Source organism: Takifugu flavidus, chromosome 12 (genome assembly GCF_003711565.1).
Source record: "Takifugu flavidus isolate HTHZ2018 chromosome 12, ASM371156v2, whole genome shotgun sequence".
Lineage (NCBI taxonomy): Eukaryota > Metazoa > Chordata > Actinopteri > Tetraodontiformes > Tetraodontidae > Takifugu > Takifugu flavidus.
The window spans coordinates 3,619,999-3,635,955 of record NC_079531.1 but is presented as its reverse complement, the minus strand read 5'-3'; the positions used below and the strand labels follow the sequence as shown (position 1 = coordinate 3,635,955).

Sequence of the window (15,957 nt, the reverse complement as noted above, 5' to 3'; positions counted from 1 at the left end):
CAATTTCCTTTTCTAAATCAAATGATGCAATCCTTGTATGCTTGACTTAGATCAAAACTCATAAGAGCTGGCATGTGATCCAGCTGCTGTGTCCAAGAGATTTATTTAAACATCTGACAGGAAACAAACACAAATGTACAAATGGTTTAAGACACACTCGCTGGTAAAAACATTATCAGGTGAGCACAGTGTTCAGATCTGTAAAGCTAATTTCTTTTTCTTATTGCATCCTATGTCGACTGAAAAGGTTTTTTCCAGCCTGAATTGGACAGAAACACAAGACAGACCAAATAATCACAACTAGTTGATAAGTAACTCATCCACATCAGGGAAAATTTTGCTAAGTTTTTTCATTCACAACCATGCAAAGGCTAGACACTTGTTTAATAAAAGTAAAAGCACTTTGTACTGAAAATAAATGATGACATTTCTCAGTTTTAATTGTGTGAGTCAAATCTGGTCACTGTTCAGGTCCTGAGAGCCTTAAGGCAGATGAAACCTTGTTGAACCTCTGAAACTCCTTATTCAGCCAGGATGATAATTAATTAGAGACGCCTCGCTGTGATCTCACGCAAGCACCAAAACCAAATGGCAGTGCTCGCCTCTACGCAGGCATATATCATAACATCTGATCAAAGATGCTAATTATTTTCAAAAATAATTCTAATATTATTGAAAACAGGCTTAAAGTGTCGGCATCCTGAAATTCCAGAATTTCCTGAAATTAATATTTGGTACTGCACCCTTTTATTTAAATACACACCTGACCAGTGGCTCTATCATAAAATAAATGTAGTATTCTCTTGGCAGTGTGCACTAGTGTCCATATCTGCAGCACTGAGACATCAAATGGGTTCAAGAGACACATCTAACATATAGAAGGAGGGAAAACATGTCTGTGAATAATAATAATGGGGCCACTGGTCAGTTACAGATGGTGCTAAAATGGAATCGAGAGGCTCAAGGCAGAAAGAAGGATGCAAGACTTTTGCTGAGGGAATGAGGACAAGGATGGAAGAAAGTCAACAGAGATCGTTCTCTTCATCCTGTATGGTTTTCTTGATGCGCAGGAGCATTGTGGTGAGCCACTGGTCCAGCCGGGAAATGGTGTCATATTCCTTCACCTGCCAGCACAACAGGAGAAATACTAGTTATGGTGGAGGTGAGGTAATGGCTGTGTCAAATATTGCAAACAGTATAGGGTGCTGTTATTTTGATGAAAGTCGACTTATATGGACTGACCGCATCAGTGAAGGCATCCACGTTCTGCTCCTCGTAGGCATCTAGAAGTTTCTGTTGTAATGTGATAAATAGAACCCATTTTTACCAAGTCTATCCGTCCGTCGTTATCACTGTATATTTCATACTGAAGCAAAAACAAAGCGTACCTTCAACAGTTTGCATTCTCGAGAGTCCGAGAAGGCTGGAAACATTTCTGTATACTTCTGCTCTGCAAGCTTTTAAAGAGGGGAGTGAGAGTTAGACGTGTGGCTTCCATGAACACAGACAAGAGTTGTGTTATGGTTTACTTTTGCGTTCAGCATGTCTACACAGAAGTGACAGAGTGCTGCCTTGAAGAAGTAATCCTTGGCACTGTATTTGAGAAGTGTGCTGTCCATAGCGTAGGTTCCAACCTGAAATCACAGGTGGACACTCTTCAGTGAACAGGTGAATTCAGGCCGTATCACAACAACAACTGAGCCGATGTTTGCTGGTCAGCATCCTCACACCTGTTCAAAGATCTCGATGGCTTTTGGGTACTGCTCCAACTGTGCTGCATAAGTGGCTACTTTCAGGAGGCACTTGTTTGCTGAACTGAAAAGAAAAAAAAGAGACGCTATTCACAGTCCATGTTTTGACAACAGTGTGGCAAGGCGAGGAACACCTCATTAAAAATGCAAGAGAAAGTCACCTGATAGATTCTTCACCTTTGTAATAATCTCCTGCTTGTTCATAATGGGCAATGGCCTGTAAAGGAAGGAGGGGAGAAATATTACAGGACATGAACAGTGTTTTACTTTAGTCACAATTAGTTTTGTAGCAGAACTTTGCAGACCTTATCAACGTCAATCAGCTCTGTCTCATATATTTCAGCGATGTGCATATGATGTTTGGCTGCGATGACGAAGCGTCCCTAGAACCCAAAAATTATTAGAAATAAACAAAGGCATTGCATATATAGCTATAAAAATATATAGGCTTAAAAGGTTCCATGGCCAGTCTCACTGCTAGACTCACCATATCAGTGTATATCTCAATAGCTCTGTTTAGGCAGTTTATAGCTTCTGTTGATCAAAAAAAAAAGTATATATGGGTAAAATATTCAGCCATAACTCCAGAATGGTGATAAGTAGTCATTACCTTGTGGATCTGCTTTTTTGAAGGCATTTCCAGCATCTATGAAGTTAGTAGCAGCATCGTGTTTGCTCTGCATCTGCAGATGGAGCCGTGCAGCTTCAGAGAAGGCATTTCCCGCAGCTGGAAAACAAATTCTCATGTTTAGACCGTTGCACATAGATTATCACATATATTAACTCAGAGGGGAAACAAAATAGTTCTTACCACACCAATTTTTGGCCATTTTGTACATGTTGGCAGCCCGCACATACAAGTCACAGGCCTCTTCCATCTTGGAGGATCCCCTGTACAAGAGGACTTTAATTACAACAGCATTCATGCCGATCATATAGGAAGGGTCACGCAGAATAACTTTGTGGGACAATGGATGTTCAGTCACTTCATAAAGCCATAAAATATTATTAATTACTATTAAGACATAAGGCTAAACAATAACAATGATTCCAGTGCAGTGACTTATACAATTTAAAAATTATATTGCTAAGAATTTTTACTTTTTTATAGATGTTTATCTAATCTATGGTACATGAGTGAATCTTATAAACCTATTTAAAACACACAAATCACACTTTAATAGTGTAAATATTTGAATTATTACGAAGGTTCTGATTGCTGTCTATACTCGTCAACCACTGGGTGGCGCTATATACACAACAATGTTGCTTATTATTCACTTTAGTACACTAAGGTTCATTAAATGTAACACGACTTGTGAAATAAGCCTCAGTCACAAAGTGATCCTATACACAATCAAGTATTGAGTAATTTGTTCGGTCTACATAGCTTTTCATGTTTATAAATTCACCAAGGTGTTTAGATGCCATCCAGAGCTCTATTGGCAACCCAGCTAACTTACATCGAAGTAGCGGCGTCTGCGACATTAGCAGAACACATAATAGTGTAATGCTGCATGGTTTGACATAAAGGACCTAGTACAATCGAATTAAGACTGCATTTAACCTGTTTTATAATCTGTTTGGTTCTAAAATTATTCTGCCTGGTTGGCCCTTAGCTTGACAGAATCGTCAAAACAGTAACTCCATGACATGCTCACCCAAACAGTGCTCCAAAAAACGACTGTGACGATCTCATTTTCTTTTCTGCCTCAGCTATTAAAGCCATGGCCTCCTTTTCTTTGCCACTATTGTCCATTTTCTTTGCTCTGTGGTGATTTCTGGGAAGAGCGAAGAACTGCGAAAGTGAACAAACTCGCTTCAGTTGTGCTAACAGCAATGGGTTGGCTAGCCGTGTCACGTCATCAGCCGCAAAGCAGCCTGTCATACCCGTGTCATGTGACTCGGGAGCGACGAAAAGGATGCTGCGTTCAACGTTACTCTTACAAATAAACTCCGCACCTTTGCATAGTCGGCACAAAATAATAAACATGTTGATGACAGCGTTTGAAAACGAAAGAGGGGTGATTCGAAGTGAAAGTTAAACAACGATTTACTGTTATGATAAACACTTTCGCTCCCTTATGCGAGCATGTCAACATTAAATTTATTCGTGTATTGTCATTCGTTTTTAACTTAAACGTATTCTTGGTGGTTAGTAGTGAGCGTCTTATATTATCATTGCTGCAAATTCCTTCTTTTTTGCTGTTCTGGTCATTAATTAATAAGCGTTGACAAAAATGTACGTTTTTAAAAACATTTGTTTTCGATTGCAGCTAAAGCCTTTTAATTGGCTTAGTTTATCAATTCTATTGTGTTTTAGAATAACCATCGTTCAATAACCAAAAATGCATTAAAAGCCCTTCTATCTTAGGTGAACAATTAGTACAAAAATAGATTTTGTACACCGTAAAAGAGGGAGTTTATGTGTTGACAACACACACGGATTTCATTCAGGCAAAAAGAAAGTCCCCCGTTTCCTGTCTGTAGTTGGGTCCTGTACAGCAGCCCGTGCGAGGCTGTCCTGGAGACCCCGCGCTGCCTGCACCTCTATCATCTCGGGTGAGTTTGTTACAATGTAGCAATTTCTCTATAAATCCGAATAACTGCGCAAACGCTGCAATATTCGCGTACTGCAATGAACCCGCGAAATGCACGCCTACTGCAATCGAAACGCCCCATTACTGTGCGACCTGGTAAACATAGTAATTTTCCAACGAATTCCCAAGCATACCCCCCTTATCCAAGAGTATTCCAACATTAACTCATATTTTGCTTGCAAGAAGAGATAGATAGCTCGCTACGCAGTCGCGTTTACACGTCTAACCAAAAATCGCCACACTGTCTTGGCTGAATTTTGCTGCCAATGTACCGTTTGATTGTTTAAATTTTGCCACACAGTGGTTTGTTTTGAATGTCAAATGCTCAAGCTAGCTATACGTCTTGTTGATAGCTGGTTGGCTAAGCAGGCTAGCAAGGCAGGGTAACGAAATCTAACCCAGTTGATCAAAAAAATCTCAAAGGAAAAGTGAAACTATGGTTTGAACCGACACGTTTTGTCACACCAGAGCCTTAAGTCACTAACAAAACTGTTATACATGATGTGTTGTAAGGTGTCGACATAATATCCATGCAAACCTCTTTGAAAACAGCAGCTAGCATGTTGCAAGCCGCCTGCAGGGTCTCCATTCATATCCTGCGTACTGCTTCTGCGATCTCTGAGCAATGCCTATCATCCCTAGTCTTTTAGAGGTGGAAAATGATGTTCCTTCTCATAGGCACTTTTGGGTGTATGAGTGGAGATTGTTGCGTCGGTGGAGAGATGCACCACGCAGTCTCGCTTTCAGCAGCAAGCTTGCAGCGGATTCTTCCTAAACTGCGCGAAAACCGCGCTTTTTCAGTTTGTTGTCTGTTGCCATCCGCTGTTGGCCAAGTGCAGAAAACATAACATCACTTTACAATAGTCGTATTTAATGTGTCAAGGCATAGTGTATTATATGTGCGTGGCTTTGTATTTAACATTGATTATTGTTCAAGACGTTACACTTTCTGCAGTGTCACTTATTTAAGTCCACAACATCCAGCAGTCTTTTTAAAATTTTCATACCCAAGAGCAATAATCTGTAATGTTTGAATCAGAACGAATAGCCTGAAAGCAGAGCTAAACGGTGTTTGGAAAATAATCCCAATCAGTTGAAATTAATTTATCAAAATTTGTTTGGCCAAATATCACTTTTTCCTGTACTATTTAACCTATAATTGTTAATTAAACGATGGTGTTATCGAACCCAGAATTTGAAGTGATTTTGTAATTATAATGACAGTATAAAGTAGAATGCATTATTACATATTTTATAATTACTACAAGGATATTTTGAGATTTCCTGAATTATTTGGCTAATAAATATATGTAGATGCATTTCATAACAGTAAAGACTGATGTTTTAGAAACATGGCAGAACAATAATTGTAAAAACATGTTAATACTTTATAGCATGACAGCTAATATGGAATAGGACAGTCACGTATAAAATTAAAAATTCACTATGTCAAAATTTGAAAGTGACAGTCGTGTGGCTCTTGACATATATGATGAATATGGGGTTTAAACATTTTTATTTGTGTTGTGAGGGGAAAAGCTGTTATATTAAAGCATATGTTTGTAATTGTAATGTGGGAGGTGGTTGATTTATGTAAAGAATACATTGATTAAATGGAATTGTTTCTGTATCTAATAGTTGTCATGGATGATGAAGATGGCAGGTGCCTTCTAGATGTAATTTGGTAAGTCATCGCTGATACAGATGTCAGACACAATGAATTTTTGTTGGAACATTATTTTGTCAGTCATCTTTAGCACTAAATCAATATTACTTTCTTCTGCAGTGACCCAGAAGCTCTTAATGACTTTCTTCATGGATCTGAGACCCATGTGAGTATGAGAATCAAAAGCCTAATTGGCTTTACATGCCTCATTGTGAGTCTAAACGGTGCTGTTCCTCTCCCACGTAGTAGTGGCCATGTTATCCTCAAGCCTTTCCGTGTCAGTGGAGTTTATACCTCACGTCTTTGAGTTCCCCCGTCATGCAAATTTCTAGTATTATGCGAAAATAGCTTCAGCAATGCTGAGCAAAGTGGCACAGCTATTTTGGAGAGAGTTGGCCACAGTTTAGGCTGCAGATAGAAGAATGTTCATATGTTTCTGAGCATGATGCTTTATGTATCCTCAAAAGGTTGAAAGTTGTGAATTGCATTTTCATCAGCTATGATTGCAAGCAGAGGCACGGGTCACTTGATGGTTTCATTTACTTTGATTTTGCAACTTCTTTGGTTCCAATATTATGTTTTTTATGGCTGAGGCTTGCATTTTCTTTTTTATTTAGCTAAGATTTTAAATGCTCATACTAACACTTCCCCACCCTGTGTTATTCTGTCGCTCCACTGTTGCTTATTTAGCGCTGGTTTCTGCGATCTAATTTCTATCGACTGTATTCTGTCCTTTCCTTGCCCTGCTCCTCTTTGATGGGTTGTGCGTCTCTGTCCTGGTGGCTTTTGCCTGCTTGTTTGGGTGATTTTGATTTCTGTCTGTCCTGTCCTGGTTGGGTATGTCTGTAGTTGGACACTGACGACCTTTTGGATGGTTCGAGCGACCCCTCCAGCTCATTCTTCTCCACCACTGGGGTGAGTAACATCCCCCAAAACTCTTCCCTCTGTAGTCTCTGCGCCTCTGTAGCATGCATTTTCAAATAACCCCTTTTCTCACTAACATTATGATCCTCTACAAGCTTTGATTTGCTGTATTGATGTGGGGTTTCTTTGTCTGCGTTTAGCGTTCACAGGATCACACTTCGCGGGCATGACACTGCTGTTTAGTCATTGAAATTTACTTTCCTATCTCGTTCCATCCTTTTCTTGAAGGGCCACGTTCCAGAGGTCCAGCCTGCGGTCCAACTGTCAGCAAATGAGCCTTCAGGCTTGCCAAGGGTCAGTGTTGACCTGGACTTTCTGGAAGATGAAGATATCCTTGGAGGATCTCCAGGTGGTGAAGGTGGGAGCAATGGCATTGGGACAAATCATGAGCCATGTGACATCCTGCAGCAAAGTCTGGCCGAAGCCAACATCACAGAACAAAGCCTCCAGGAAGCCGAAGCTGAATTGGACCTGGGCTCCTTTGGAATTCCAGGCCTTACGCAAGTCGTTCAGACACTGCCTGATGCCAGTATCCCTGGGGCAGAAAGCACTGCTGTTGGTGTAGGCATAGGCGTTGGTGTTGCAGGAGCAACAGCAATTTTCCCAGGGTCTACCCCAAGTGCCACCGCCACTCCTCCAAATGCTACTGCTGATATGCTGGGATCAGTGCTTGCTCAGCAGGGCCTTCAACTTCAACCCCAGGTCATGAACAAGGCCATTAGTGTTCAGCCATTTATGCAGCCTGTCGGCCTGGGAAATGTGACCCTTCAACCCATCTCGAGCCTTCAAGCTCTGCCGAACGGGAGTCAGTCTGGACATTTAGGTATCGGACAGATTCAGGTCGTGGGTCAACCTACAGTCATGACCATCAGTCAGTCCGGACAGCCGATCCTGGCTAAAGCTATGGGTGGTTACCAGCTGCACCAGAGTGGGCCCGAGGTATCAGCCGCTGGTTCTCAACCAGGGCTTGGAGGTTCAGGGGGTGGACTTTTGATACAAGGCCATAAAGCCACGTTGGGATCTCCAGCTTTAAATGGACCAGCTGTTTGTGTCAGCAGCACAAACAGTAGCAGTACAATGAGTGCTCCTACTGGAATTGTGGGTTTTGGTAGTACCCCAATAAGTTCTGGCATTGGACCCCAGACACAGACTCAAGGCCAAATAATGCAAAATGTTATCATTCAACGCACGCCAACACCAATTCAACCTAAACCTCCTCAGGGGGGAGCCATTCAACCGAAACTCTTCAAACCGCAGCAGCAGCCTCAGCCAGCATCCCAGCCCCTGCAAAACGATGCCCACAAGGCGCTAGGGCTGCAGCAAATTCCGGTTTCCACTGCTCAAAATGTAGCCTTTCTGACGGGAAAGCCTGGCTCCAACGTGGTCTTGAGTACTCAAGCAACGACACAAGGGCCTCAGTTCCAACAAGCCTTGTTTAAACAACAAGCAGCACAACCATCTGGCAAACCCCTCAGTGTACACTTGTTAAACCAAACAGGCAGCATTGTCATTCCTTCTCAGACAGTTCTACAAGGACAGAATCACCAGTTTCTTCTGCCGCAGTTACAGGCAGGTGGACAGATCCTGACCCAGCATCCAGGGGGTCACATCATTACAAGTCAGGGTCCTGGTGGACAGCTAATAGCAAACCAGATTTTAACTGCAAATCAGAATATTAATTTGGGACAGGTATTGACTTCACAGGGCCACCCCGGCGCCGCCCACATCCTCTCTGGACCCATCCAGCTCCAGCCTGGGCAAATGGGCACACCCACCCTTTTCCAAATGCCCGTCTCCTTGGCCCAGAATCAAAGCCAGACACAAACCCACACAGTATCAGGTCCTGCACAGACAGTAATACAGGGAATGCCAATCCAAAACTCCCTGACTATGCTTAGTCAGGTGGAGGGGCTGAGCCCTGCAGTCAGTCTTCAGCCAGCCCTACAACCCCAACCAGGTGGAGTCCCCAGCAACAGCAGTAACAGCAGTACAGGAGCGGTGACAATGGCTCAGAACCAGTCTGGAGAAGGTGTCACTGTGCTTGGGAGCTCCACAGACCAAGCTGCCCATCCTACTCCACAGCATCTACCACAATCCTCTATCCTTGCCATGCAACCACCTTCCTCTGTATCCACGGCCACTTCGGTACCCTCGTCTTCTCCATCCATGTCTGTGTCCACCTCTGTCACGACAGTGGGGCTGGTCCCCCCTCAGGCCCAGCACAGTCCAGGGAGGTTGCTCTTCACTAACCAGGGCTCCAGTATGATCCTGAGCCAAGAGTCTCTGCAGATGTTTCTGCAGCAGGTCAGTGTTCCATTTGTTGAATTACTTTGTGTACAGTTTACATTTTCTAAACAATGAATAACATGCATGGAGTGAAATCTTGGTCTGATCTTTTTTGGTTTACTATTTTACTCCCCCCTTCCCTCCATTCTCCTTCCTCCCTCCCCTCCTTATCCCGAAATGGTAAATAAACTCCTGTTAGGAGCAGCAGCACCACCAAACAGAGAATGAGTCCACCCCCTCTGTGGGCGTACCAGCATCTGTAATCGTCAGCAGCAACAGCATCACTGCTCCGGCCCCTGGCCATGACACTCAATTAACTGACTCCTGGGTGGGTCAGGGCAGCAACCCTTCCCCAGGCCCTTCTCACATGACAGCAGTGGTAAATCAGGTAGAAAATGCCCCTTCATGTCGATCCCCACCCACTCGTTGCTGCTGCTGTCACATTTTTTAGAGAATCTGACCTTTCCCCCTGCACTTTTCTGCATTAAGTATTCTTTCTCTGCCTCTCACATTTTCTATGCCTAAGCTGTAAATGTAATAATTTGCTTGCAATTCTATGTCTTTCATTATTTAAATGCATGGTCATTCCTGTAGTTCGTATAATTGAATTCTATATTAAGTGATTGCATGTCTGCAGTGCTTGAGTTGGGCAATCAGGAGCAAGTTTTTAACTTAACTGTTGAACTTACTCTGCATGTATGTTTCAATGCATTCTCATTTTAATTTTACACCACAATATTGAAGACCATGCTTGTAATTGAGACTGGAGCTGCCATGCTCCCAAATGCAGTTCACACCTTTACTAACACCCACAGTTGAATGCATCACCTCACTTACCATGTTTGAGCCAACAGACTCACCTTCATCTTCTGCATTATTGACCAGTGACTGATCGATACACTTGCCCCTCTCAAAATTGCATTTCATTTTTATTCTTATGTGCTTACAGCACTTGTCCCGTGACCAAATTCATGATATCAATCCCACAAAATAATAATTACACATTCCCCTCACCCCAGTCCCCAGAGGCTTCAGAGCACCCTTTAATTCACCATCACAGGCCTGAGGTCCCGTGCCCAGATTCTGACTTCTTGCTTTTGTGAACTTTCCATTTTTGTCCTTTTTAACTATGTGTCTATTCTTTACCTCAAATCAAGAAAATGAATCAGAAGGTTCTACGTCAAAGTTTCTCACTGTTTTGCTTCAATGTTGCTTTAACAATATCCTGTAATTGTATGTCGACTTGGTTAATGATTCCATATCTTTTTCATATTATTATTTTCACTGGAATTGTGTAATAATCGACTATCATCTATTTATGTATTTAAGTTATCTATAGTTTAAATGTTAAACAAGCAACTTTTGATCACCTCAAACATGATTAATATTTATTACTTAAAGTCTGATTTGTTATTACAACTAGATTATGCTTCTCTCAATTTCCTAAGCATTGAGTCACAATCACATTGAGTAGCTTTTATGCTGTGTGCATGCAGAATTATCTGAGTGGGTGTTAAGCTACTGGATTTAAATATTGTTGTATAACCATATTGATACACTGTGATTCTGCTTCTTCAGGTACCCTCTAGTGGACATAAACAGCCGATCAAGATCCAAGGCATGTCCCCCTCTCCAGCCTTGACCACTCATACCCCAGCACCCCCAGTGGCAGACAGTCCCCAGCCTTCCCAGTCTCCTGTCACATTGAGCCAGCAGATCCAATCACCGCACCAACAGCAGCAGCCCCATTCTTCTCAGCCACAGTCTCAAACTCCCTCCCGCTCAGGCACACCTTCATCTCACCCTCCGCTTTTTATTATCCATAATCAGATAACTGATCCTCCCCAAACGGCCACACAAGGCCAGCCACAGCAGACCCAGGCACACATTCAAGTTCAGCCTCAGCCAAGGCCACCTTCTCAGCCCGCCCCTTTTCAACAAGAAATGCCTCCTGTGTCTCAGTCACCCAAGCCTCCCGCAGCATCAGCTGCACAGCACCAATTTACGGTTCCACCTGTGAGCACTTCTCCTGGTGTTGTCAAACCCCCAATTCCCATCCACTGCTTGACAGCAGAGCAGCAGCAGCACCTGCAATTAGTAGGAGCACAAATTCAAACCCTGTCTGGCATCACACAGCCTTCACCACAACAGAAACAGCTGCTGGATAAACTGCATCAGGTACCAGTACGCCACAAATGTCTTAATATGCAATGAAAGCTCGTTCTTAATCCGTGTACAAAATATGTCTCCCATCATCTGGGAAACAGTTGTTTTATTTGTCGAGAATAGATCCTTTAAAATACAGTATGTGTAAGACAGCTGATGTGTTTTAAGGCCCAGCAGAGCATCCTGCTGCAGGCCAAGCAACCTGCTCAGCCTCAGGCCACCAGTCAGTTCAGCTCCCAGCAAGATGTGCCTGCTGACAAAGTGGTGATTGCATCATCAGACAGCACCGGTCCTCCTGCCCAGCTTCCCTCGGTGTTGCAGCCTACATCAGTGCTTGTGACAACTCCTGCTACAGGTTGGACAGTATTGTAATGCAAATGTCCGAACTTTTCAGAAGTCCCATCGTTTCCTGTCTGATTTGATCTGTTGACTTTTTCAGCCTCCAATGAATTGCAAATATTCTCAGGAGCCCAAGGGTCAGCTGGAACAATTGTGAATCAAACGGTCACTCCTGTAAGCCTTACACAGCCTACACAGGTGATTATTACCACATTCCTCCCTCACCCACTCCATAAATGTATTAATGTCATCGCTCATATATAAATTGGCTGATTTCTGCAGGTTCAGCCAAAGCCAGGAGTCATCAGCTCAGTTGGAGGTCTGAGTCTAGGAAAAGGTGCTGTGCAGATACAGGTGTTGGGTGCAAATCTAACTCAGATATCTGCTCCACAGGCTCAACCCACATTACAAACTCAGGTAAATTTCACTGCATGTTAACAAAGAGCTCCTACTTCTTTGCACAGCACCTGAGGCAGTTTGTTTATGTTACAGACAACTATCAAGATGCCTTTTAGTGCCGAGCCCAGCAAAGAAGCCAGGTGTGTCTCGCATGCAATGAAGTGTATTCCTTATTTTACTTTCTTTTTTCCCCCACAGTTGAGTTTTAAATTCTGCATTGTTTAACACTACAGGATGCTCGAACAGCTGAGGAAACAGCAGGGTTCTGTGCTACAGCCCAACTACAGTGCTCCTTTCCACTCTTTTGAGGACACATTACATCGACTGCTGCCTTACCATCTTTACCAGGGAACTGCCAACTCTCCTCAAGACTATCAAAGAGGTAAACTCAACAATCAAACTGCAGTCCAGTGCTCCTTTAACATTTTCACATTCATAACCCATTTGCTTACTTTTACATAGTGGATGATGAATTTGAGAAGGTCTCCTGTCAGCTACTCAAAAGGACCCAGGCCATGCTGGACAAATACCGCTACCTGCTTTTTGCTGAGTCAAAAGTAAGTTTTAACACCCAGACAAAGTGCCTCTTTGTTGTTCTTATCTTTTTGAGTCGGATTGATTTTGAACTGATGGATTTTGTGTCTCGTACCCGAGCAGAGACTTGGCCCTTCAGCAGAGATGGTGATGATAGACCGGATGTTCATTCAGGAAGAAAAGATTGCTCTTAGTCAAGACAAAGTCTTGGCAAAGGAGAGACCAGGTATTCTCAACGTTTATGACATGTTTGTGCATGTTATTATTGTGCTCATCTTCAGTTAATGTAACTATGTTAGTTATAAATAATCCTGCTGATGTCTTTGCAGAGGAGTTTGTGGCAAATGTACGCATGTACGAGAGAGTAGTCGCATCCCATCAGAAAACATCTTCTGCTGAACCTGCTTCAGTGAGTGGAAGCGTGGGTACTATGGTCCCCGCGCCTGCTCCCGCTCCTGCACCCGATCCGGTTCCAGTTCCAGTTCCAGTACCTGCTCCAGTACCTGTATCTGCCCCTGCACCTGCCCCCGGACCTCATCTAAACAACACCCCAAATCCTCCTCCGGGTCCCACCCCAGCTCCACATCCACCATCCACTACCGCTCCGTGTGCTAACCCTTTTCCACCTACCAAACTAGTTATAAAGCAAGGCGGAGGTGGCGCCTCTGTGTCCTGGTCCAGCAGCTGTCCTCCACCTGCAGCTGCTGCAAGCAGGCCAGAACCAACTAATCAGAGCTCCTCTCTCAGTCAGTCATCCTCTACGTCCTCATCCTCTTTCAACTCTCGAGTGGTGGACGACGACGACGCTCTGCCACAGAGAACCAGCAAACCACCAATCAAGACCTACGAAGCTCGCAGGCGAATTGGCTTGAAACTCAAGATCAAGCAGGATCAAACGGGGTTCAGTAAAGTAGTTCATAACACTGCCTTAGACCCAATACATACGCCTCAATCTCTGCAGAGCAGCCAGTCCATGTCCCAGACTCAGTTTGAAGTTGCTGCACCACAGTCAGAGTCCCATCGTGTATCATCGCCTCCTACAGTCATCAGAACTCAGTCCCCTGTATGTACTGCTTCTTCTGCCTCATCAGTCACCATGGTAACTACTCAGTGTAATCCAGCTATGAGAGGCAATGTCCCCCACAGTGGTGCTCCATCTTCCACTACCTCTCACAGCTGGCCATTGTCGTCCTCCACTACCACCACGACCACCACCACTTCCTCCTCATCCACCGCTCAAATGAATGGGACATTGGATCACGATGACGCGGGCGGGGTCAAACAGAACTCTGCCTCCAGTACTGCTCCCTCACAGAAAACGTGTCGTCTCCCCCTTCGAAAAACCTACCGAGAAAATGTTAGTCCCCGGGTCAGACCCGGTGTCCCAGGTGGAGGAGAGGAAAGTTTCTCGTACCCCAAAGCCACGCTGTCACCTACAAAACATAAAGCCTCGTCTCCTCCTTCAGAGCGGACAGTGATAGCAAGTGTGAAGGTGGAAAAGAGAGGCAGGGACTCTACGCACAAGGAGTCGAGCCACGAAATGGGCCGCTTAGGGAGCGCCATGAATAGGCTAGATGAAATGGATGAGATGTTTAGCTGTGGTATGAAAACCACACAGCATCACCTCCCGCAGCTCCTGAGTAGAGAAGTGGCCAAGGACAGAATGGAAGAACACGCAGACCAGGAAACAGATGTTAGCAAATACAAGCAGGCAAGTGCAAAAAATATACATAGGGCAGGTGGGACATTTAGAATGGACCAACATGCCCCCGGGCCACCTTCTCCTGAACCTTCCTTTATGCGAGACTCTTTGCTTCCCGCCAAACGCTGCAAGTCAGATTCCCCCGATATGGATAATGCTAGCTTTTCCAGCGGCAGTCCTCCAGACGACTCTCTGAATCAACACCTGCAGTGCGCCATCGACAGCATCCTAAACCTGCAGCAAGAGCCCACCGCCCGTGAGCATCACATAAAAGGGGGTAGTAGCAGGTCCCACCAACACCAAAGTCAGCGCCCCGGAAGTTCTGCAGCCTCATCCCACAGATCTTCAATTCTTCCCTCTTCTGCATCGTCCTCTTTGGCCCAGCACCCTCAGGTTGGTGGCCGCGGCCACAACGGCAGCCTGGTGCCCCAAACTCAAAGCAGATAACAGCCCCTTCTCCCGGCTAAGAGACAGAAACGGAGGCAGGGCATCGGGGACACTGTGAAAAAGGGACAGCGATACTACTCTGCCTGACTGCATTGGCTTTGTTTGTCAATTTGAATTGTCTAAACATGCTTGTCAGTAATTTACAGCTTGAGGAGTTGGTGAAATGTTGTCTTTAAGATGGAGACATGACGATAAGCCAGCCAGTCACATGTCAGAATGAAATGCCAGAAAATGATGTCCACTTCTTGTTCACTTTTTGATACCTTGTTTGTAATTCAGTATTCACCCCCCTTTTTTTCTTTTCTTTTTGTCACGTGACCTGAGCACCTGTCTCCACAGAGGCCTTTCACAAAAGTACCTGTCCCCAGTTAAACATGTCGCAGTGAGCATCAGGCAGCTCTTCATACAGTTCATTTCTATTTGGGTAACACTTACTTATGAAGCACCAGGTTTATACTGTAAAACATCATGTTATCCCCTCTTATTCAAGAAGAAATCACCAACGCCAGGAATTAAATTCTTCAGAATTTATGCAGAAAAGATCTGAATAACCATGTTGAGGTATTTTGAGAGTTGTTTTCATTTGAAATTGACTTCAGGACATCAAAGAAATGCAAGGAAATTGGTTCTCATCCATCCTCTATGTGTGAAGCTTTCATAAATCATGAAGATGAAATTATAAAACATTTATCCTCTATGAAGCCAGTTTAGGCAGGCGTTATCCATTTCAGTCAACAGGGGGCAGTCCAGTTTTAACTCTTCATTTTCTGTGTTCTCAGGCTGTTCGGTTCAACTTTTCTGCCACTGTATCCCTGCCTCCTGTGTGTTTATTGTGTTTTTAAATCCTGGTGGACAATTCAAACACAAACACAGCACAAGCAGTAAAATAGAAATGGAACAATGTACAAAAAGATCGTAAGAGAATTTGAAGTATAGTATTACAGATTAATTTTGTATTGTATTTATTGTGTATAATGACACTTTTTAAAAAGAAATGTACATTTAGTAAAACTGTAAATTAAACCTTGCTTCTTTTATGAAACACAGCATGCAATTTGGTTTTCATGGTGCATTTAGGGAGTCCACTGTTCAAGAGGAGGTGCTGAAGGTAACAAGGGAACGGTGGGGTGTGTTTGGACAACC

At 43.8% G+C, this 15,957-nt stretch overlaps 2 protein-coding genes across 6 annotated transcripts; one reads left to right on the top strand and one right to left on the bottom strand.

Annotated features, from left to right (window-relative positions):
* Positions 1-84: 84 nt before the first annotated feature.
* Positions 85-3,674, bottom strand: napab (N-ethylmaleimide-sensitive factor attachment protein, alpha b). Its single transcript, XM_057050624.1, has 11 exons — positions 3,413-3,674; positions 2,563-2,642; positions 2,362-2,478; positions 2,239-2,285; positions 2,057-2,134; positions 1,913-1,968; positions 1,731-1,815; positions 1,530-1,634; positions 1,389-1,457; positions 1,243-1,293; positions 85-1,124 (listed from the first exon to the last, which is right to left on the bottom strand). The coding sequence occupies exons 1-11, from the start codon at positions 3,637-3,639 to the stop codon at positions 1,023-1,025; spliced, it is 1,017 nt and encodes a 338-aa protein (XP_056906604.1). The 5' UTR covers positions 3,640-3,674; the 3' UTR covers positions 85-1,022.
* Positions 3,675-4,213: 539 nt separating this feature from the next.
* bicra (BRD4 interacting chromatin remodeling complex associated protein) lies at positions 4,214-15,860 on the top strand. Of its 5 annotated transcripts, none has more exons than XM_057050615.1 (15): positions 4,214-4,313; positions 5,990-6,035; positions 6,138-6,183; positions 6,867-6,932; positions 7,170-9,245; positions 9,433-9,615; positions 10,806-11,405; positions 11,562-11,748; positions 11,833-11,930; positions 12,015-12,149; positions 12,225-12,271; positions 12,365-12,513; positions 12,594-12,688; positions 12,786-12,891; positions 12,995-15,860. In XM_057050615.1, exons 2-15 carry the CDS (start codon positions 5,995-5,997, stop codon positions 14,812-14,814), a joined length of 5,649 nt encoding a protein of 1,882 aa, XP_056906595.1. In that variant the 5' UTR covers positions 4,214-4,313; positions 5,990-5,994; the 3' UTR covers positions 14,815-15,860. The 5 variants fall into 5 exon arrangements, with proteins under 5 accessions (XP_056906595.1, XP_056906594.1, XP_056906593.1 ...); XM_057050614.1 differs by having other exon boundaries at positions 9,427-9,615; positions 12,789-12,891; XM_057050613.1 differs by having other exon boundaries at positions 9,427-9,615.
* The last annotated feature ends 97 nt before the right edge of the window (positions 15,861-15,957 follow it).